Raw genomic sequence first — 23,902 nt, 5'->3', positions numbered from 1 at the left:
AAAAACAGTGAGCAATGAATCAGTTTAAAAAAAAGTCTGGTAATTTGTTTTGTTCATGCTTTGTAAATATCATTCTTTAGCAGATTTAATTGTTGATCTATTTGAAAGGATAGAGTGATTACAAACAAACAAGGTTATCTTGTTTTTCTTTCATCCTGAGCAGACCAGAGTGTCCCCCTTTGCAACGTTCAATATGTTTTGCACTTATTTGTATGCAGAATGCTGTTGGCATTAATTAGCTGCAAGACAGGAGACCAGGAAGGAGTGTTTAAAGTGGTAGGAATTGTTAAAATAGATTTCCAGGGTAAGTCAAGAAATAATGTAAGTCAAAAAATAGCCTGTTTTTTTTAAACCACACTAGCAATGTTAACTACCATGAAGTAATGACTGCCAGTAATTTAAATTTAGCATCAAGTGCCAGACAGATTGACCAGCAGTAATAAATAGCTACATTAAATTTTTGTAGCCGTTTTGGTTCTTTAGAATGGCAGTTTAGTTCATACAGCCTGTCCTGTCAGCTGCTCTCGATTTTGTTTAATCTCATCATCCCTTATGTTGCTGCAGTATTTTCATATAAATATGCGTTAGCTCAGAGGAAGAAGTAGATATTGAAATATATTCCGTTGCTGTTAATATGGCATTGATAAGTTTATCTAAAAATGTTATGCCTTCAAAGTACAGTACTTCAAAGTGATAATATGGATTTTAATTCTTCACCTTTTGGAAAACATTCAAAGCCAAGATTTCTCATGCATATTATAAAGGGAACGTGAACATCTCACATCAATGGCTCAATACTGCATTCTTGTATTTAGTTACTTACGGTTTATCTGGAGACATTAGACACAGCATGCTTTTCTGCTCTTCCTGTGCGTGTTCCTTACCTGTTAGTATTTTAAAAAAAGGCTAATTATTTATTTCTCACTTAGTCTATAGACAGCAATATTGTAAAAGATTGCAACAATTACAGTTTAAATCTTCGCCACACTATCATGTTTAATTATTCCAAGGTGATTCATTGTGCACGTGCACTCAAGAACACCCAATATGACTAGTTTTTAATTTTATACAGAAGTTCAGCTTTCTTTCTAATCTATTGATGAAGAATTTTGCTGGTAGTATATAATTTAAAAATTCAGGTGTTACAAAATAGTGTTACAGCATTGTTCCTTTACATGTTTCTTACCACCTTATCCAAGGCCGATTTTCAGTTAAGTAAAATAAAAACTCTACATTTTACTTCCAAAACAGGACTTCCTAATTTGAAAAACAATTAGGAAGTACATTATTTGTTCATTTTTTTTGGAAAAACATTTTTCACAGCTTGTACCATTTGAAATATCATGTCATAAGCCACAGAACACAGTGTTTATCATGCTTTCACATTAAGTGGCTAGCAAACAAAGTATAAATACAAACCTGAAAAGTGTCTATTCAAAATACAGACCAACAAATTTATTTGAAAATCACAGTTACTCCTTCCAATGGTTTACATGCATTGAGATCCAGCCCTGTTTGGAAATAATCAGGTTAGCACATCCTGTTCTAGATATCAAAAGCCAAATTTCACAATCAGCAGCAAAGTGATGGCACTTCTTGCTGACTTCAAAGTTGTCCACCAAGATCTAGTGAGTACAGTGGCACTGATTTCACTTTATTGATGCTAATTTCATTCTGCTATTAGCTAAATGGTATCTTAGGTGTCCTGGAGGTGGTCAAATAGCTGTTGACATTGAAGAAATCTCAAGAAAATTAAGTTAATAGCACTTACTGTCCTTTATTGTTTTGCAGTTCTACAGAAAGCAAAATAATGGGTTTAAAGGTAGTAGCTGAAAATTGCTTTTCTGAAAATGGAGAATTTAATATTCCATCTAGGGCTAAAGTGGTTGTTCATTAGTACACCATTAAGAACCCAAATACTACCTATACTCATAATAAATTTATCGCATGCAAGAGTTGAGAAATTTGGTCCCAAAATCTTCAACCTTTCAGATACCTTGGCTTATTTTTGTTGTTGCCAATACTGCTCCCAGTCTAGTGAATCTTTGTCACACTTGTTCTTTTCTCATTTAAATCAAAAAAATTGGTACATAGCTGAATCAGATTATTCACTGCTAGATTCAGAACCATGACCAATAACCAGGTGTGTAATTGGCATTTCAAAAGACCCAACATGGGCTTTAATCTATTGAAAATATCACTGAGAAAAGGTCAACCTTCTACATGAATGTCTATGGTAATTCAATAAGATGCCCTTTGTTTCCAAAGGAGAGTAATAGATGAAAGTACAAGTTCATGTCATTCAAGAGATATCCGACATTTTCATCAAAAAAAACACAGCTGGAACAGTAGGAATCCCAAACAGCAACTATGGCAGCAACTTCTGCTGTCATTACAACCACAAAATCTAAGTTACCTTTATCAGAGACAGCGATCCTGTAAAAGACTAATGCAAAGCTGAAAAATGTGGATGAATATTCCATAAGGCTAAAATTTCAAACGACCAGTTATTTTTCTTAATTCAAAATTGCATACTGAATTAAAAGACAATTATCATCTGTGTCCATCCAGCTGGCTTACACACTAAGACAAGCAACAAATATTTTTCAGAAGTATCATCCTATATGAAGGCATTGAAGTACACAAATTACAAAGAGAAGTAAATGTACAAAAAAAACGCATACTGCTTGTCATTAATTGCAAGTTATATACATTACTTTAAAATGCAACAGGCACACTGCGAACTTACTCTTTTCGGATGTTGGTGTTTGTGTTATACTGATATAACTGACTCCTGCCGCAAAGGTCACATTATCAATTGTTTCTGAAAGAAAATGGACGAATTAAAAAGTTACTGAAGAAATATTAAAGTTATTACTGGTATAGAGTTGTACTATTCTATTTTGATACTATATTTTCTTTGGAAACTTAGCATATTTTTCACTGACTATAAACAATGCTGTTTGTGCATTGATGCCAAACCTACTAGGAATGCAATTAAAGTTTTACTCAGTACTTTTACTTAGTTCCCCAAACATATAGTATTGTCCAGCCAACTTCCTCTCCCTCTTTCCTGAAAATGATTGACTTCAGATCACTTAAAATTTGTGTTGACAATCCACTTGTACAGGTGTTTCTGCTATAACACATGTGAATGCAAATTGGCTGTAATGCGATTGATGAATAGTGGACACTGTTTGGATAACACAAACTTTCTACTGTACAGTATAGCTATTTTCTATAGCACAAGGACACACAAGCATGCAACTAACATGTAACAGGAGCTACCTCTATCCCCAACCCAGTTATCATTGCAAGAATCGGTAGACTATTTGGCCATGTACATTCTGAAATTTAGTTATGGGGAAAGAAATAAAGGAAGGATCACAAAAGGATATAGAAAATGGCAATTGTAAGTACTGTGCAAAGTCTAAAACTGACTTAAATATTGATTTCAATATCATCTCAAGTGAAACTATGATAAGGAGGTGAATCTATTATCCTTTCTACTGTCTCAAGTCCCACTTTACAGCACCATCTACTGGTAAAAGACAAGTTATAAAAGATACTGAGCAAATTCAAAATTTGTCTTTTGTTGCAGAAATTTGAAATCAATATTGTTCATTGTATTACACAAGGAATAAACCTCTCCTGTGGAGAGTAAGGCAGAATTGCTGCACTTTTTTAAGGAGGTGCCAAAGTACTGTACTAATTCTTCCTCTGACATGGACTTCAGAATCCATGGCATTTTCAGAAGGACAACAGGGAAGTTCTCAAGTCCCATCTAAAATCCATCTCTCAGTAACAGTAAAATTATCTGGCCATTTATCTCGCTGTTGCTTCCAAAACCTCAGCTTCCCAGCCACAAAGGATTTCCAGATGTTCTGGGTTATGAAAGTATTCTGTAAACTCCATTTCTTTTGCCATAAGAGTCATAAATGTCAACTGATTCAGTTTGTACTTCAAGAAGAATTTTTGTAAAATACAGAATCTAAGTTGATTGCCATATCCTGTTGATGATCACTGCTACATTTTCTTGGTTTAACCAGTAAACCACTAATTTCTATGTATGGCTCCAACTATGAGGTCTGATTTTTCTTTCAGCTATTGAGCTTGAGAGAGAATTTGCTAACAAATTCAACTTATCTGCAAGTAGAAACTTTAACTCAAACCCAATTACTGTATTCTGTTGCACAGTTACCTCTCGTGTGGTATTTTTACACCAATTTTCAAGTCAAATATATATTTGAAAGTAATGGTATATAGCACTTCTGCAAATTCAATGCTCTGTTCAGAGTTTCATTTGAAATGCACAAATAATTCATTCTGGCAATTTGCTATATATTTCAATCATATTTCAATACTGAAGTTTTGGAAGAGGCACAAGTCTGTTTCAGTTTCAGTACAAGCATGGATCAGGCTGGGACATGGGTGAATGGCAGAATAGTATGACCACCAGGTATTCTGGCAGTGTCCATCACCAAAAGTATCACTACTTTACAGCAGAGAAAGTTGGAGGTTGAGGGTTATTAGATATTTTTAAAGGCAGAGATAGATAGATTCTGGACTAGCAAGGATTACTGGGTTAGGTGGGAAAGTGCAGAGAGGCCACAGTCAGATCAGCCATCACCTTACCAACTTGAAAGCAGGCCAGTGCAGTCAAATGACCTGCTGCTGTTCCCAATTTATATATAATTATGATAACACTTACTATCAGGAGTACTGACAGCTCGTTCAACCACAGATGAATCAGCAGATGAAGCTTCTGATCTGGTATGCTCTCCTGAGCCCTGGAATGAAACTTCACAAAGAGAATATAGTTAAACAAGCATGAAGAGACTGTTAATTTTAACATTACAGCCCAAACATTTATCAGTGACTTTTCCAGTTTATGTACCCACACTGAATGCGGTTTTCAAAGTAAAATACCTCTTGGACTAGAAAAAAATAAGATTTATAGAAATCTGTTGAAATGGTCTGAAATTACAGCACTGAATGGCAGCAGCAATCTGTACCATTTTAACTCTGCTACCAAAGACATTCAACAAACTAACACTTAAATAGTGTAGATACTTAGCAATTTACAAGCAAAGAAAATCACAACGCCAACATTGCTGTGCCAAATCCCTGCAACAGTAATCTAAAACAATTCGCATTCTGCTCTCTCTCCCCATAAACCTCAAAAGACTTATCCAGTCTATTCCCAAAAGATGCAGCTCTACCCACTTGTTATGCTAGGTAAAACATTTCATACCTTACCAAACTTGAGCATGAAGAAATTACGAATTGAATTCCAACTTCTTGATGAAGAATTTCAGTCCGATGACCCCTTTTCACTGGTATAGCAAACCCCTGTCCCACCACTCAAAGCCATTAGTCTGAGGTAAAGAAATCAACTATGCTGTCTAAAAGAGCAACTAATTTTAATTGCAAAGATTGGACCCTGGGCTCTTTCTAGTCAGTTACACACAGTAGCACCTGGAGATACATTCATTAGCTACCAGGGAAGTCCATCATCTCCTAGTTCAACAGCCTCATTAAATATTCTTGAGCACAGAAGTGCCATTTTAACAGATGGCATTCTTTAAAAAAAACTGCTTATTTTATACATAAAAGCAAAAATATACTCACTGTACAAAAGTTATAGGCATTTAAAATTCCCTATTATTTCATAATAAGCAGTTTTCATAGCTGTAGTTTACTAATTTTCGATAAAGGATTCATTGACATATGTACTTTTAATCAGAAATTGAATTAAATTAAGCTCCATCACTAAACATTGTCCTACCTTCAGCACCATCACGCCCAGCAGCCAGTCTTTGAACTGTGTCACTCTTTCCACTGGAAGACAGTGGCATCCAACCAGAGCTGTTGTTACGTTTTTTCTTGCCCAATTCTGCTGCCTTCCTTGCAGAATTCAGAATAGCCACTGAACTCAGTGACATTGATCTGTAATGTACAGATATAGATATCTTCAGCGGTTTTTCTTTATTATATATAGCCCGTTGCTGTGCTTTAATCAAATATCTAAACTGGGCTGTATTTTAGTTCCTTCTCTGTTTGATAGAGAAGCAAATAAAATTTTAGACAAAGTTGGTAAAACCTGAAGCTACAACTGACACCAGCTGATTCTTTTCTGCATTTATAGTTTTCATCTAGATCCTATATTCTGTTTTATGAAAACTAAAAGAACTGAAGATGCCTCAATCAGAAACAGGAAAGGTCACTGAAATGTTAACTCTGCTTTTTCTCCACAGATGCTGCCAGACCTGCTGAGTTTTTCCAGCAATTTCTGTCTTTTGTTTTTGTTTTATGTTTAGTTTGTATTAGAATGTTACTCGAGGTGAAGATCTCACTTACACTTCACTGGAATTGCTTTTCCCATGTAACCGATGATTAAGTGCCAACATCCAATGGCACATTTGACCATTTAAAATAGCTCAATACAACTATAGCTGTTCTTTTATCAGGCTTACCCACAGTCCTGTGACTGAATTACATGTCAAACTTTTTTTTGGTTTTGTTGGGTAACTGTAGTTCAGAGTTAAATGTCAGGATACTAAGACACTAAATTGCAAGAAGTCTCAGTCCATCGCTCAATTCAATAAACACAAAACACTAGATTCACATTATCTATTCATAACCAAAAGCACAAGACAAAGCCTGCTTAATTTTCTCGAGGTTAAAGAAGCCATTTTTGTTCAACAGCAATTACATTTCAGCAGTAGTTTTGAGGCAGTGGTCCATCAGAAAATGATAAAGGCAGTGCACGCTATAAAGAGGATAATTTAGTTTTCCTACCTAGGTTTTGTGAATTTAGGCATTTTCAGCATTCCAGTTTTAGGAGTAATAAACCCACATGAAGCCAAAGTGGGTGTCTTCTGCAGAGATCTTGTAGGTTGGGCTGCCTTCGGATCTAAAGGAGACTGTGCCTCACTGCCAGCCTGTGCATCGGAGACTGCTGGAGGTGAAACTCCGGGCGATAACTTAGAAAGATTAAAAAAAGGTGTGAAATTGTGCTTTGACATTTAAGATAAATATAAACATGTTTGATTCTCACAACATTGGTAATATCCCTGCGATCAAATTACTTCTGTTTTTCAGAGGGAAGCATACACAAAAACATAGGGCTTAAGATCAGGAGTAGACTATTCAGTCCTTAAATGCTACACTACCATTAAATAAAAATGTGGCTGATTCGACTGTAGTCTCATCTCCATAAGATACAAGAGCAGAATTAGGCCATTTGGCCCACCAAGTATGCTCTGCGTTTGATCATGGCTGTTACGTTTCTCAACCCCATGCTCCTGTCTACTCTCTGTATCCCTTGATCCTCTTACTAAACAAGAGCCTATTGCTGTCTTAAAGACACTGACTTGGCCTCCACAGCATTCTGATGTAAAGAGTTCCACAGACTCACCATCCTCTGACTGAAAAGTTACTCGTCATCTCAGTTCTAAAGGGTCATCCCTTCACTCAGGCTGTGCCTGTGTGTCCTAGTATCCTCTACTAGTGGAAACATCTTCTCCACATCCACTCTATCCAGGCCTCTCAGTATCCTATACATTTCAATGAAACCTCGCCCCCTGCCCCCGCCTTTATCCTTCTAAACTCCAAGTATAGACCCAGATTCCTCAACAACGACTCATACAACAAGCCTTATTCCAAGGATCACTTTTGTGAACCTCCTCTGGACCCTCTCTAATTGCAACACATCTTTCCTTAGATACGGGGCCCAAAACTGCTCACAATATTCCAAACGCAGTCTGACCAGTGCCTTATACAGCCTCAGCAGAACATTGATGCACCTGTATTCCAGCTGTCTTGAAATGAATACTAACATTGCCGTTGCCTTCCTAAAAAACGATGGTACCTGCCTTAACCTTAAAAGAGTCCTGAACTCGGACTCTCAAGTCCCTTTGTGTTTCAGATTTCCAAAGCCTTTCCCCATTTAGAAAAGTCTACGCTCTGTTCTTCCCACCAAAAAGTGCATAACCTCACACTTTCCCCATTCTATTCCATCTGGTACTGCTTTGTTCATTCTCCAAGTCTGTCCAAGTCCTTCTGCAGCCTTCCACTTCCTCAACACTACCTGTCCCTCCACCTACCACTTACCTGTCTGTGTTACATAACCTTTACTAATCAAAAATCTATCCAACTCCATTTGAATTAATTCATGTACCTATACTCCACTTTTTTTCAGAGACGAAGGCTAAATGACCCAGACAGAAAAAATACTTTATTACAATGTTAAAATGAGACCTCATTCTTAAACCATATCCCCTAGTTATAGTCTCCACCATATGGAGAAACATCCAATCAAGTTCCCACAAGATATGTTTCAATAAGATCACCTCTCATACTTCTGATTTCAGTGGGCTGAACCCCAACCCATTTGATCTTTCATCATAAGATAAACCCTTCATTCCAGGAATGAGTCAAGTGGGCCTTCTCTCAACTGCTTGTAAACACTTTTTCACAAAAGGAGACCAAAACTTTATACTGTACTCCAACTGTGGTCTCACCAAAGCACTGTATAGCAGCAACCAAACATTCTTATATAGCATTTATTGCAAGGTAAATCTAAATGTTCTATTTGCTTCTAGATTTAGAAGCATCTAAAAATTATTTATATAACATCAATTTAAGAACTTTTATGTTAAAACGGAAATAGTTCTTGTACAGAGGCACAATGGAAAGCTGGAGTAAATTTGTGTCAATTTGTAATGACAATCTGCAGTTCTACAGTGCCAAACGTCCCAAGGTATTTAACGGAAGTGTAATTAAATAACAACCAGCCAAGACTTACTGCAGTTGTGCTTGTTGGGTTTGCCATTTCCAGTGCAGTTGGCGGATTCTGTCTCTCCTCTTCCTCCCTAACAAGCTGTTCTTCATATTTTTTCAGATCATACTCCAATTCAGCTGCCAGCTGTTTATCGACGGCAAAGAAATCCTTGACTTCATTTCGGTAATCCTGCATTACTTCCTGGAGAAAAATCACAAACCAATGCAGTATTAAGGACAAAAATCTTTCTTTATCACTAATACAGTGAAATGTATGCAGGGTGCAGGTGCTGAACTGTACAGGCCTGCAGTGGCCCATGTGTGCTATTTCCTTAGTAGCACTAACTTTCAGAGGAAGGCTCCAAGAAAATGTTAAACATGATCCTTAAACAGGGAATATTATCAAACCCCAAATCCATTTTCATCTCAGTAGTCAACAGCATTAGCAGAACCAGAGGAAAATATCATGTTCCTAACCACTGAGTTTACAATTTCCACACATCCAGCAATCAGAGCAAAAACAAAATCACTTCAAACCTGCATAGAAGTGTTATAAAACATAAAATTAGGCCTGGGAGGAAGACATCAAATCACAAAAGGAAGCAGGGTTGTTTGAGAAGCCACACTCCTGTTTTTCCTACATTACAGATGCATGCTAAAGGTAGCCACAAACAGTGCAGGAAAGGCATTCAGTTGCTGGATCAGAGCGTTGTCACCTTCCTCCAACTGCTTATTTTCCAAAGCTTTGGAAAACCCATTCTGAAAAATTTTAATAAAATTCAAAGCGCATGTCCTTACTGAAATATTATCTAGTATTAGCTGTGGTCCAATTGGTAGCACTCTCGCCTTGGAGTCAAAGATATCCAGCTTCAATACTACTGCAGGGCTTGAGCACCAAAATCAAGGCTGACACTCCAGCATAGTACTGAAGGATATTAAAAGACCTCACGGCGCTAATCAAAGAAAATCAGGCTAGTTCACCCTGCATTCGATATTTATCCCTCAATTTGTGTCACAAAAGACACAACAGCCAAGTGCAAAATTTGCTACAGTATAACGGCAACCGCACTTTGTCAGTGCTTAAAACAAAGAACTGCGGATGCTGGAGATCAGAAACAAAAACAAATTGCTGGTGAAACTCAGCAGGTCTGGCAGCAACTGTGGGAAGAAAGCAAAGTTAATATTTTGAGTCCAGTGATTCTTCATCTGTCCTGATGTACTTTGAAACATCCCATGGGCATGAAACGGCTGTACAAATATAAATGTAGTTTCTTTTTCCTTTTAAATTTATTGACCTCTCGAGGGTTAATGAACTGCAATCAAAGCCACCTCTTCTTTTGATATTTTAACTTTTTTTTAACTATCATAGTATATTAAAATTAGCCCTTTAATGTTAGCCTTCAACATCTTGCGGCCATGTACAGAAATAGCCAAAAACAGTGTAAAACAGTGATTTTTGGTCCCAAAAATATGCCACAGTCTAATCCTGAACCGTACCCTCAACAGCATTACAAATGGTTCTATGTTATATACCTTGTATCAAAAAGGTCTTTCTCTGGTGCCAATTCATATCCCCTAATATTGTACTTCTATTAGAAATGGAAGGACTTTCTGTTCTATTTCTAAAGAGAACCAATAAATAATTTTTAAAATAGGTTTAAAAAAATCACCCAGGTCATATTACATTCCATGCATCTATTGATTTATTCAATAATCTAGTTTCAGATTGTATAGACATTCAGGGAATAAAGGAATAGTGCGTGATCAACAATTTCCAATAGAGTTCTCTTACACGCAAGTAATGCATGAGATCCTTTAGTGCTGGGAGGTGCTTCTGTTCCAGCTGATTCTTCAAGGATGTTACAATTGGGATGATGTTTTCTACAAAATTCTTCTTTTGCACCTGTAAACAAAAAAAAAGCAGTTGCTTTGAGTCTTCAATAAAAAAACTAATTTTCATCTTTAAAAATAATGTGTTTGTTTACCAAAAATGAAGAGTTTGTAGATATATTTGGCTGATGTATATTCAGTTTGTCTTTTTAATATTTACTTGAGAAAGGATGTACTGGCACTGGAGGGGGTGCAAAGGAGGTTCACTAAGTTGATTCCGGAGTTGACGGGGTTGGCTTATGAGGAGAGACTGAGTAGATTGGGATTATATTAATTGGAATTCAGAAGATTGAGGGGGGATCTTATAGAAAATATAAAATTATGAAGGGAATAGATAAGATAGAAGTAGAGAGGATGTTTCCACTAGCAGGTGAAGCTAGGACAAGAGGGCATAGCCTCAAGATTAGAGGGAGCAGATTTAGGACTGAACTGAGAAGGAATTTCTTCACCCAGAGGGTTGTTAATCTATGGAATTCCTTGCCCAGTGAAGTAGTTGACGCTACTTCAGTAAATGTTTTTAAAAAAAAGGTAGATTTTTTTTGAACAATAAAGGAATTAAGGGATACGGTGAGAACGCGGGTAAGTGGATCCGAGTCCACGAACGGATCAGCCATGATCTTATTGAATGGCGGAGCAGGCTCGAAGGGCCAGACGGCTTACTCCTGCTCCTAGTTCTTATGTTCTTATGTCCAGTGTTTTACTTCAGTTTCCATCACTCAGTGAATCAGACTTTTCCACCTCATTTATATTTTAGGGTTTCAGTTCTCCAAAATTATGTTAAGAAATTAAACCGATTTTCATTTTGATATTGAAAAATCAGTATTGTTCCTGAATAACTCAGCAAATTTATCCAGCAAGCAGCTAAACCATTAGGAAGATCAACGGCTTGATCTGTTCTGAGATCTATGTCAATAATGAACAACAATACACATCCTAGATTTTGTGAACAATCATATTTCTGGCATTGATCATTATCCAGTGACAAGTATTGGTAGTGGGCATATGTGCTTTTCATATCAGAATAGGATCAGATTTCATTGTAATGTCCCTATGATAACTAAGGTGCCAAAATTCACTGCCAAAGATTAGATATAAATACAGGACATGCTAAGCCAATTGATGAACCCAATAACTTAACATTCTCCATCAAATGTATACAATAAAAATGAATTTGAATAACTAGGTTAGGAGCAGTGTGGAGTTGAAATCTTATTGCAATGAAATGTAATTTGTTTTTGGCAGGCATGATTTAGGATTAACAATAAACACACTGCAACAAATCAAGGTAGATCCAACATTTTCATCACAGGAATTGCTTTATAACACTAACTTTACCAGTCAAATGACACTTCTAAAAAACCTCTTTAACTTCAAGTATTATAATTTCATAAGATTATGTTTCTTTTCTATTTCTAGAAATATCTCAGTCACAATATTTTCAAAAGCAATTAGAAAAAAGGTGTGTAACAAATTTAGTTTGAAAAATGGTTTATGGGAGAAAATAAGGACTTGTTCTTCCAATTTGTGATGGTGAGTGACCACAAATCAGGTTAAAGTTTTTTTTCAGGGTCAGTAAATTAGAGATACTGGTCATACTGCTGCAGGTGACCAGATAGAAAGGATACAAGAACTGTCCTGCATAATTTAGGTCTTTCATTTTCCATAAACTGTAGCTCATCTAAAACTTTGCTGTCAATATCCTAACTTGCACCAACTCCCATTTGTCCATCACTGCAGCAAGCTTACATCGGCTCCTGGTTGGGCAACACCTCAAATTTTAAAATGATAATTTTTGTTTTCAAATTATTCCATGCTTTCTTCCTTCCCCACCTCTGTAGACCCCTCCAGCCCACGATAACAGCAGGATGGTTTTCTTAAAAATACAGACTCCGTTACTTTAGCTGAATAACAAGTCTGATACAATGTAAAGGTATTATCTGATTAAATTACTAAGTTATCCACAATATCTTTTGTAACAATGCATCACTACTCATAAAGGCATGTGCATAAAGATGTATTTGATAAAATATGGATGCCTTTGAAATTGTGAGAAGGTTATAAATGACAAAAGAGTTTACCTTGATTAACAAGATTGTATACCAAGTCAATGCCATTTTCCTAGTGTCTGTAGTTACATATCTGTTACCTGAGATATGAGTTTTTTCTGTGCAGCCTGCATTACTGCATTAGCCATAGCCATTTCATCTTCCATCTGGGCTTCATCACCAGGTTTTGTTTTCATTGAGGAGAGCTTGATCTCTTTGCAACTCATCACCACAAAAGTATCAGAGAGCAACTCATTCGCCTCCATATCCAAAGGAAGCACACCATCAACAAAGCAGGCTTAAAAAGAAGTATAAAAATATATATCATTTTACAACACTTCAAAAGCAAAATAAAGCCTGGAAATGATATGCATCTGAAACTTTACAGACCTTACATTTTAGCCAAGAAAAACTCATTTTTTTAAAATAAAAAATGGATTTAAATTAGATTCACTGCCAAATGATTGGCTCATTTAAGACAAGCTTTATTCATGTTCCTTTCTCAGCCATAATGGATCCAAGTTGTATATTATTGGGGCTGTCACAGGGTAATTCCAATATATGATCATTTAAAAGAAACGGAGCTGGAGTAGGCCATCTAGTTCATCCAGCCTGCTCTATCATTTAGATCTGACTATCCCCTCAACTTCTTTCCTGACTGTACCCAATAACCCTCAACTCCGTCAGATCAAAAATCTCCTCAACTCAGTACTAAATATATAGTGACCCGACTCTCTACTGTTTTCTGTGGAAGAGAATTCCAAAGACTAAATAACGATTACAGTCTTAAATGGAAAAACCCTTACTTTAAAATTGTGCCCCCTTGCTTTAGATTTTCCCAGAAAGGGGAATGTTCTCTCAGCACTGAACCTGCCAAGCCCCCTCAAAATCATAAGATGACCTCAACTGAGCTAGTTTGTGTACATTATGTCTAAGTATTGTTTAAGGCTTAAAACAATAATAATTAGATCACTTTTATTTTGAAGAAAAAAACACTAGAAAAAGGTAATAAGCCAACATGCTCAAAGTACAGAATCAACCTCTATTTGTTTGGAGGTACCTAATTATTTCTGGCAGTGTAGGGTATCACAGTAGCTTAAACAATGAAAAAAGGCAGCCTGGGCCCAAACTGCACTCGGATTGTCTACATGTGTAAGATGCACCGGGTAGCAATGATGATGTACAGGACTGGATTCAGCAATGATATTCGCTTTGCCTTAATAGCCCACCAAAATTCATGGGTTGCATCCAGAGTAATAGGGATGTAAGCCAGGATACAGGGTGGATGAAGACTATGCATGTATCAAACAAAATTCCCCTTTTTTTGAAACAAAAAACTGAATAGACACAAGTGGTCACTTGAACTCCAAAACTGAGATTACACAAGATGAGATTTTGTCATTTGATCCCTTGAATTGTGACATCTACTTTATGATTCTAAAGTATTATTCTCCATTAAATCTTAGAGCTACACAAAAACTTCCATGAGAAAGAGACAAATCCATACCTAGAATATTTTGAGCAATTTTATTCGTAATGCTGAAGCGTTGCTCATCTGTGAAATGTTCCAACAGAAACTTGTAAATGGTCATTCGCTTTTCCAGATTTTTATTCCCCTTTAAGGAAAACAGTTTCTTCTCTCTATCAAGGCAAGATGGTTGATCATGAATTGTATTACTCTAAGACAATGCTAAACACAAGTTAATATTAATAAAGTATGGTGGTTAATTTAATAGGCTGTCATTTTAAAAATTACTGTAGATATTCACATAAATGTAGGGTTTCTAATACTGAATTTTTAGCCAAATAGTCAACGCGTGGTGTGAGACAGACACTATTATTTGAGGTTTTGAAATTCTCCCTTTCTCATTTCCTCATTACCGCTTTACATTGGCACATCAGCTGGCCAGAGAGTGCCATGTTGAAGACTTTGCCACCAACTCCTCCTTCCAAAACTAGCTCCTCTGTCTAGAGATTCTTTTCCAATAAATCCAGTATACAATCCAAAACTGCCTTACCTGCAACGCCTTTTTTGCATGTTTCAGGACAATGATTCAGATAGATCCACAAAGAAACAAGAGTCCATTCTAGTGCATGTTGCAACTTCATTTCCTAACTGGGGCCACATGCTTAGCTTTCCTGTTTGTACATTTATTCTTGGACATCTGTCTAGGAAATGTAGACAGTTCACTCCAATCTCTCATGTTCTTCTCAGATATTTTGAATTCTCTGAGCTGCTGTACAATTATTTGTCTGCTGTGCCATCTCATTTACATTTGAACAATACTATGCATCTGCTATTCCTTCTTGATGCCATTGTTACATTAAGAGGGCAGGATTGGTGGACACACTGTGAAACAGTAAGGAGGTAGACTTCACAACATGTGCGTAGACATAAAGAGCTCAAAAGCATCCCCAATGGCAAGCAAAGAATTTGACTTCAGCCACACGAGTGGCAAGTAGAAAGAGTTTGGAGTATTTTTAAAGTCACGTACACAAGACTGATTACTGCTGCAGCGTATATATAGCAAACATTACAGAAAGCACACTCTTTTCATTTATTTTTCCTCTTACTTGGAGGAGGGGACAGTTTATAGTTCACAGTCTACTAAATTATCAGAAATTAATGGGTACCTTTTGGGTACATATTAGGAAGGCTTTCACGCGAAAGGTTTGAATAGTTAATCACCATCTAAAAGTAAAAATTACATACCGTTCAGTTTGAGGAAACTTGTTGTACTTTTCATGTTTTTCATAACCATTGAAATGCAAAATACATTCAATAAAATGTTGAGAGAACATAACAGGGTTTCTTTTCAATAACAGATAGACTAAACAAAACTCTGCAAATCTGAAATAAAAACAAGAATTAGTTCTACATATATTCAATTTTACAATATTCAATTTCCAGAATGAAGTATAATGTGGTGGGGTGGGATCAGAAGAGGAAGATGGGAGATTCAAGAAGTTGTGTTCAACTAACACCAATGTTGGTTCACTTCTGGTGATGCAGAGTTGACCTTGATGGAATTCAAACAAAACTGCAGACTGGAAGCAGCGTGCCTCACATTTCTCCCAAGACCCAGCCCCACTCCCTACCTCTCTCTGTAATCATCTTCAGACCTGCAAGCTTCCAAGATTTTGCACTCCTCCATCTTTGGCCTCTTGAATCAATTTTAAATCACTCACTCTAGTATTAGTAACAATGTCATCAGTTTCTAAGGCCCCAAGCACTTCTTTAAAACTTTCCATTGTCTTCTTTCAGCTAGCCCATAAATTCCAATACCTCATCAAGCTTTTGGTTACATACCCTACTATCTCCCTGCATGGTCTGGTGTCAAATCTGTCAGATAACATTCTTAGAATATGTACTCCATTAAAGACACAACATACATACCAGCTATTGTTGAAAGAGTTTAAGCGTTTCACTTAAGTGATTTTTAAGAATCAATCAGTACTTGCAGCATGCAATCCTTACAAAATTCTAACATTTGACGATTTAACAAACATTAACTGCGACAGAAAGTTCTTGATACCTTGAGTGAAATAAAAGCTAATTACCTTCGAATACTTTCATCAGAGTCCACCAGGACACTCACAAATCTAAAGAAAAGTGAACCCTTCCACTTTATAAACTCTTCCTGTAAAAGACAAAACAAATAAATTTTATGAAATTCCTTACTTGTCTATATTTTAATGAAGGAAAATAATTTGGTTTCGTTGATTAATTTTCTAAAGTTTTTGCTGGAGCTGAATTTCAATTGCAAAAGGTCTCGAGGATGACTTCAGCAGGTACTACAAAGATAGCATCCTACAAATCAACAGGCGTTTGTAGGACTTGGTCAAACAATCACATCATCTATGTTACCAAGCCAGCTCCAGTAGGAAGCAGAGGTGGATATATCCAATAATAGTTGACAAATCAAGGCTATTTTACGAGAGGAGTACTTTTCACAAAGTATGAGGAAGCTATCCTCACTTTCACGAATTTAAGTTGTTACAAAATGCTGTTGTCTTCGGTATATTGTACAGCTATTTTGTATATGACAAGGAATTATGTCAATAACTCTGAAGATGTCAAAATAAAGTATTTAATGCAAATCAGGAAATTGTTAAACCTGTTATACTTAAAATAATTGGAAATCAGTGGGTAAATATGCTAACAATTAACAGTTCATTTTCATAAATATATAAATGCATAGTGAATTTTTGGTAATTTTGGGTGTTCTGAAGAAGGGTCACTGGACCCAAAACTTCAGTTCTGCTTTCTCTCCATAGATGCTGCCAGATCAGCTTGGTTTTTCCAGCAATTTCTGTTATTGTGTCAATTTTAGGGAAATCAGTTCTCACAAGTTAATGTTCAAGTATATTTTATTCCAGGAAGCACTGCAATTAGATCAATACTACGTTAGATTTATAATAAATAGGGTAATAACAATATTATAGTTATTTAATATTAGAAAAACCATGGCAGTATGGTCACTCAGTAGTTAGCACTGTTGCCTCACAGCACCAAGGACCTGGGTTCAATTCGACCCTTGGGCAACTGTCTGTGTGGAGTTTGCACATTCTCCCCATGGCTGCTTGGGTTTCTCCGGGTGATCCGGTTTCCTCCCACAGTCCAAAGATGTTCAGGTTAGGTGGATTGGCCATGCTAAATTACCCATTATGTCCAGAGATGTGCAGGCTAAGTGGATTAGTCATTGGAAATACAGGATTACAGGGATAGGGTACGGGTGCGGGTCTAGGTAGGATGCTCTTCAGAGAGTTGGTTTCGACTCGATGGGCTAAATGGCCTGCTTCCACACTGTAGGGATTCTATGAATCTAAGATTATAGAGATTACGACATCAAGTCTAAATCAAGATTAGGAAGGCAAAAGAACTATTGACAAATGCGATTCACAAACTGCTATTTGATCACCTATAGTAGAACCACAGCTTCTTACCTGGAGTAAATTGGTCAGCATAACCAGAGTCTGTTTGCGAATAAAGGGATCATCATCTTTTAAGCAAACAGCAATATTAGGAATATACCTATCAACCATTGAAGTATATCGCATACAGAGGTCGCACATGATGATGATGACATTATTGCGAACTGCTACATTTTCGCACACCTCCAACTCACGTGCAAGGGCAGCAATGCATTTTTTTGCTAAGTCTTCATGTTGTAGGCACAATTTTCCTTTATGAAGTAAATAAGGTGATATTTAGTTACTACAAAATGTACATGGTGAAGTCTGACATACAGTTGCTAAGACCTTTTATAAGCAAGGTATGGATTGAAGAATGCAAGCATTCACATGTTCAATTTCAAACGTTGGTTATCTAGCCATGGTTAGTTCCTGTTGAGATCCCAACGCACCTCCACTTACTTGAACAGAACTCCACAGGTCGAATTCCAATCCATAAATGTAAAATCCTATTAAGCAGCAGAAAACCTAACCTGATCTTAAATTCAGTGCAATTTCATAAATGTTTAGTATGCTTAAAAGGATACAATTCTCCCAATTTCTGTGCAAAAACCATGATTTGGTGCTTTTGGCAGGAAAATTGCTGATGGGGGCAACCACAATATTTGATCACTTATTTCTAATAAACGCAAACCATTTTTTTTTATAATTCCCACTGATTTACATAGGCTTCTAAAAGTTGTCCCAAGTTAAAACAGTACGTAGTAAAAGGAAAATAGATGATATAAATTCAGTACTTTGATGCTCATTGTTAGGTAAACATCAACAAAGGCACAATAATTTCATTTCAGCACCTTAGAGGGGAAAAAACAAATGGCAGAATTCCTGATCCTGTTGGAAACATACACAGGTGGAATGAATTGTAAAAGAAACTCTTCATCACAAACTTTTGCTGAAATGATCTTACCGAGAGTAAAAAATGCATGTGCTCGGATAACAGAAGGCATAACGGGCGATCCTGAAAACTGAGAGAGAGGCTGTGAAGCTGGAACATCGTCACCATCTGAAACATTTAAAGAATTCAGGAACTTCATTTGCTTGATGAACACAAATGACTACGAATAATTGTTCAAAAAATTTTAACAAATCAAAAAGGTAATCTTTTCCACATAAAGAGCTTTCCTACTTATGGCAGGCTTATTTCCAACTCTGGGAATGTAGTTAAATAATAAAGTTGTCTCTCGATGAAATATTTAATGTAGCAGAAAACCAAGTAATTTTGTGACACTCATTTCGTCCACCATATTACAAATACCTGTATCACATTTCAAAAAGAATAAAAGGAGGGAATTTTTCAAAAGGTACAAAGTTTCCCCAAATAAAACGGCCTTATGTGATACAGAAGTCTAGAGATTACAGTTTTAACAATGATCATAATTTTTCTTAAAAATTACCAAGAGTACAAAATACACAATATCCAACACCTACCCAATATGAAAAATCATACTTAAATAAAAATGAAGAACAATTCTGACCTCTGTGTTTAACAAAAACAAAGAAACACATTTTGGGGTCTTAAATTCAGAACAACAGAATTACATACAGCAAACTTTGTTTCAACTGGCACCTCGTGAACCGGCAGTCTTTATAAACTGTCAAAAATGTAATCCACAAATACTGGAAGTTTCCTGCATTAGCGCTATGTCCGCAATGTCAGAGTAGTCAGTTGAGGGTGCAAGTGAGAAGGCTCTCTCCCGATAAGTTATAATTAAGGCAAAGCTCCAGTATCATTTAAGTGATTTATGCTGTAAAGAGTGTAAAGTTGTGTACTGCTCCTGCATTAAGTTTCTATCAGTGTGTGTTTTTACTTTAATTATGTGAACCTCTTGATCAACCGGCATAGTCCAGGTCCCATAGATGCCAGTTAATAAAATTTTGCTGCATTGCATAGTGCACCTGTTTTTATATTGTGATGTAGTATCCAAATGATTGGTGTAGAACATCTTAAAAAAGGTTAGAAGTGACATATTGCACGCCAGTTCTCTCTCTGATGTACAGCATGATACTATGGGCCAGAGACACAATAGTAGCTGACCACCAAGTAACCAAGACCACCCAATTTTCAAGGACTATTCTAAAGAACAGTGCAGTAAGGTTTTTAATATGAATGTCATTTCTAGATATATCTAATCAACCTGTTCAGAGATATTATTACACGCCTGTGCTGTATGACTTATGACCTCTGGAGCAGGTGGGACTTGAACCTAGGCCACATGGCCAAGAGGTAATGACATTACCATTGCATCACAGATAATGAATTTGACTTCTATGTAATACTGTTCACTAATTACATCGAAAAGTCTCAAGGCTAAGCCATTGATGATGCTATTTATCTGCTACCTTCCTGAAGTTGAGGAAATCATTTGGGGGCATATCTCATAACTGGCAAATTGAAATTTTTCGAGGGCCATTTTAGATTACCTGCTTGGTATGGTTAACTGGATATTGATCAAAACAAATTGTAAAGGACTGTTGTGGTGCAGGAGGCTGGGGTTCAAGTCCCACATGTAATAACATTTCTGAACAGATTGATTCGAAAATATCTATGGAAACAAACTATGTTGCAAGCTTTAGGCTCATCTATGAAGCTGCACATTTCAGTAAAAACTTCAACATTTTTGAAAATGATAACTATTCTACAATTTGCAAAAACTTGTCAAAATAAACATTTTCTGCAGATAAAAGTAATATTCTGATGAAAAGTAATCAACTTGAAGCATTAACTGTTTCTTTCTCCACAGATACTGCTTTTGTCTTTATGACATAAGAACATAAGAACTAGGAGCAGGAGTAGGCCATCTGGCCCCTCAAGCCTGCCCCGCCATTTAATAAGATCATGGCTGATCTTTTTGAGACTCAGCTCCACTTACCTGCCCACTCACCATAACACTTAATTCCTTTACTGTTCAAAAATTTATCTAGCCTTGCCTTAAAAACATTCAGTGAGGTAGCTTCAACTGCTTCACTGGGCAGGGAATTCCACAGATTCACAACCCTTAGGGTGAAGAAGTTCCTCCTGACCTCAGTCCTACATCTGCTTCCCTTTATTTTGAGGCGATGCCCTCTAGTCCTAGTTTCACCTGCTAGTGGAAACAACCTCCCTGCCTCCACCTTATCTATTCCCTTCATAATCTTATATGTTTCTATAAGATCTCCCCTCATTCTTCTAACAAAGCTAATATATTTCATAATCAGCTTGTGTCATGGATCAACTTCACAATATTATTCTGCATACTGGGATTTTCAGAATTAAAGAAAGTGACCATCCTCACCTGGGTCTAAGCTCAAAGGGGTAGCAAGAAATGACTGAACCAGCATGAAGATGCGCTTCTCCACTTTTCGAGGGCACAACTGTGCTACTTCACCAAGTGTAAAAAGATGTTTTATCTGAGGAAACACAAAAAAACTTTCCACCTGAAACTTAGCAAATCTCTTATGCAAAGAAAACAGGACCACATTGGATTTCTGGTATCAACAATCAAATGACATCCTTTGGAAAAACATTCTAGTTCCTAAATAGGATAGGAAGGATGGAATGAACATCTACATATTACATGATATACACACATAGATAATGTTAAAATATATAGGATCAAACGTGAATGCACAATGCTCTCATATTCATCACCTCAAACTGCTCCCCCACATATATACAACAATGAATGGCCACCCCAGTACTTAAAAAGATGTAAATTTTCTTTCAAGGTATGTAAATATGTGCATTTACAATCAAAGAATCTTGTTGCACAGAAAGAAGCCATTCAGTTCCTCATGCCCATGCTGGCTTCTTAACAACTATTCAATTTAAACCCACAACTCAGCTTTCACCCCCATTAGCCTTCCAAACTATATTTAAAATATACATTCAATTAGTTTTTGAAAGATGCTGTAGAATCTGCTTCCACCAAACTTTCTGATAGTCTTGATTACTTGTGAAAAGTAATTTCTCTTAATCACCCACATAGTTCTTTGCCAATGACTATAAATCAGTAATCTCTGGTTACTAACCTGTTTGCTCACACAATTTTTCATTGTTCAAACCACAATATTAAAATTTCATTAATCCATTTTAGGCTTTTTCATTGTGTTGCAGCATAACAACTGTACACGTTCACTTTACTTGAACCCGTCTTTGAAATCAGTGAGTTTGAGTTGTCAAAAGACGAAGAAGAAAACTTTAAATGCGTTCTTTCATCCTTTGAATATCCATCAGCATTTTTGTAAACCAATGTTTGCTTCATGTTTTGAATTTTCCTGAGTTAATTATAGGTAATGGTTTGGGACAAGTTATTCCTCATTACAATTTAATCCAATTTGATAGACATACTCATGCCCCTACCGTGGTCTTCAAGACTCTAATATTGCTTTAATTGCAGTTATTACTTTAGCAAGTATAAAAATGTACAGAGTCAGGCTCAACCTATTCAATTTTTACAGCAATTACAGTATTTAAATGAATCTAATAGAAATGGATTGTCACTCACCATCATATTTTCATCTGCATTTTCAACACCACCATCTTCAAGGACAATGCTAGAGATGTAAGACTCACATGCCAAGATCAGTTTTCCACACACCTGATCAAGCAGGACCTATTACAGAAACACTTCATCACTTGGTGCTCCACTGTAAGATTTTACTCTAACCATATCTTCCTTCATACATCACAACTTACAGCAGTTAATGAATTTTAATAGAAATAGCTCCCAATGTGAGTCATAGGGAAAATAAGGCTGAGAAATAGAAGTATCAGAAGAGACACTATGTACGACCATGGTATCAAAATTTCCTGCACATCATTCTATAACTGGAAATCCTCTATATAATTATTCCTGATTTTAAAAGAAAGTGTTCAATCTGCTCTGAAACTTATTTTCTAACTTTAAAAAAAAAAAATTCTTGAGATGTGGGCATCATTACAGCATTGATGTGCATCCTTAATTATCCTTGAACTGAGCTGGTTGCTAGGACATTTCACAGAGAGGTTTAAGTCAAATCATATTTCTATGGATCTGGAGTCCCATGTCGGTCATAGCAAGTAAGGACAGATTTCTCTGTAAAAGTACATTACTGAAACGACGATTCCCTCAAACCCACCAAATAAAATGACAATGGCTAAATAATTACCATTAGGTAAGCTTTTTAAATTCCTGATCTTACTGAATTCAAATTTCACCATCTGCCATGTCCCCATAACTAAATTATGCAACTGACATCAACACTGTGCAACCGCCTCCCCACTGATATTAAATATTATGATAATTCTAAAGTGTTCCCCACAGACAAGTACGATTCTCTAAGATTCTTCAGCTTTCAATTTTAGTAATCTCTTCAGGGGAGTGAAGGAAGTTACTTCACACAAAACAAGACAGAATAAAACAGCTGTTGACCATTATCCAGAAACTTCCAGAAAGAGAATTTGTGGAAGTCTGCAAACAGGTTATTCACCTATTTGTGGCAGAATCAAACTTAAAACAAGAGGTAAGAGTATACAAAATAAAATTGCTGATTTGAAGAGTCTTCACCAAAACCAATTGCAAAATTACTGTAATTCTGAGGTTTATTTTAATTTTTCTTATGCATAGTTTATACCCAAAGTGCTGTCCTTAGGCAAGTTAAAGTTTGCTCGTCTTTCATGACATCAATGCAAACACACCTGTGTGTCCTTGGGTGTCTCACATTGGGCCTGGCAAAGCTTGTACAAGGTTTCAACTGCAGAGCTAATGATTTCTGGAGGAGAACAGAATGCATTTATCCAATTCTGGACCTCATCTGCAAAAAGAAAACTACATTGTTGGCAACATAATAATTTTATAAATAGGCTTGTTAACTAGGGGTTAGTGTGGCCAAAGCCAAAAAGGCATTACATTTTTTTGTGATGAAAAATCATGTAATTACAGGCATATTTTATCGTCTGTAGTAAAATGCCAATTATTTTGGATCACTTCAAATGGTAGGAATGATGAGACTCCAAGTGGGTAAGAATGTTAGCTATCCCTTTGCTTATCTTCTACTGCTATCAACACTTTGAACCAGTGGTATTTGCAAAAAAAAAAAAAAAAAATCACAAAACGTCACCTCAACTTTCAATGCAAATCATACATCTAATAAAAGATGAAATCCATAATAACAATAGAACATGACCTTGTAAAATGAAGGAACAGACTACAGCAGTTTCTCGCAAACTATTTTCTAACGTGAGCACACTT

General features: G+C 36.5%; 1 protein-coding gene across 3 annotated transcripts in view; it reads right to left on the bottom strand.

Moving 5' to 3' along the window:
* ncapd3 (non-SMC condensin II complex, subunit D3) overlaps positions 1 to 23,902 on the bottom strand; it is a 79,826-nt gene that overhangs the window by 405 nt on the left and 55,519 nt on the right. For all 3 annotated transcript variants that reach the window (XM_048615579.1, XM_048615581.1, XM_048615580.1), the window contains 16 exons: positions 23,350 to 23,465; positions 22,178 to 22,285; positions 20,966 to 21,080; positions 18,601 to 18,696; positions 17,667 to 17,905; positions 16,281 to 16,360; positions 15,433 to 15,570; positions 14,227 to 14,360; positions 12,821 to 13,017; positions 10,577 to 10,687; positions 8,810 to 8,986; positions 6,802 to 6,986; positions 5,789 to 5,949; positions 4,712 to 4,801; positions 2,750 to 2,824; positions 824 to 884 (listed from right to left, as the gene is read on the bottom strand). In XM_048615579.1, coding sequence (XP_048471536.1) covers positions 824 to 884; positions 2,750 to 2,824; positions 4,712 to 4,801; positions 5,789 to 5,949; positions 6,802 to 6,986; positions 8,810 to 8,986; positions 10,577 to 10,687; positions 12,821 to 13,017; positions 14,227 to 14,360; positions 15,433 to 15,570; positions 16,281 to 16,360; positions 17,667 to 17,905; positions 18,601 to 18,696; positions 20,966 to 21,080; positions 22,178 to 22,285; positions 23,350 to 23,465 — 2,083 coding nt within the window. The remainder of the gene's footprint in view (positions 1 to 823; positions 885 to 2,749; positions 2,825 to 4,711; positions 4,802 to 5,788; positions 5,950 to 6,801; positions 6,987 to 8,809; positions 8,987 to 10,576; positions 10,688 to 12,820; positions 13,018 to 14,226; positions 14,361 to 15,432; positions 15,571 to 16,280; positions 16,361 to 17,666; positions 17,906 to 18,600; positions 18,697 to 20,965; positions 21,081 to 22,177; positions 22,286 to 23,349; positions 23,466 to 23,902) is intronic.

Source organism: Rhincodon typus, chromosome 32 (assembly GCF_021869965.1).
Source record: "Rhincodon typus isolate 14 chromosome 32, sRhiTyp1.1, whole genome shotgun sequence".
In the NCBI taxonomy this organism is placed as follows: Eukaryota; Metazoa; Chordata; class Chondrichthyes; order Orectolobiformes; family Rhincodontidae; genus Rhincodon; species Rhincodon typus.
Note: the sequence above shows the minus strand (reverse complement) of the source record. Positions and strands in the feature narration are given on the sequence as shown.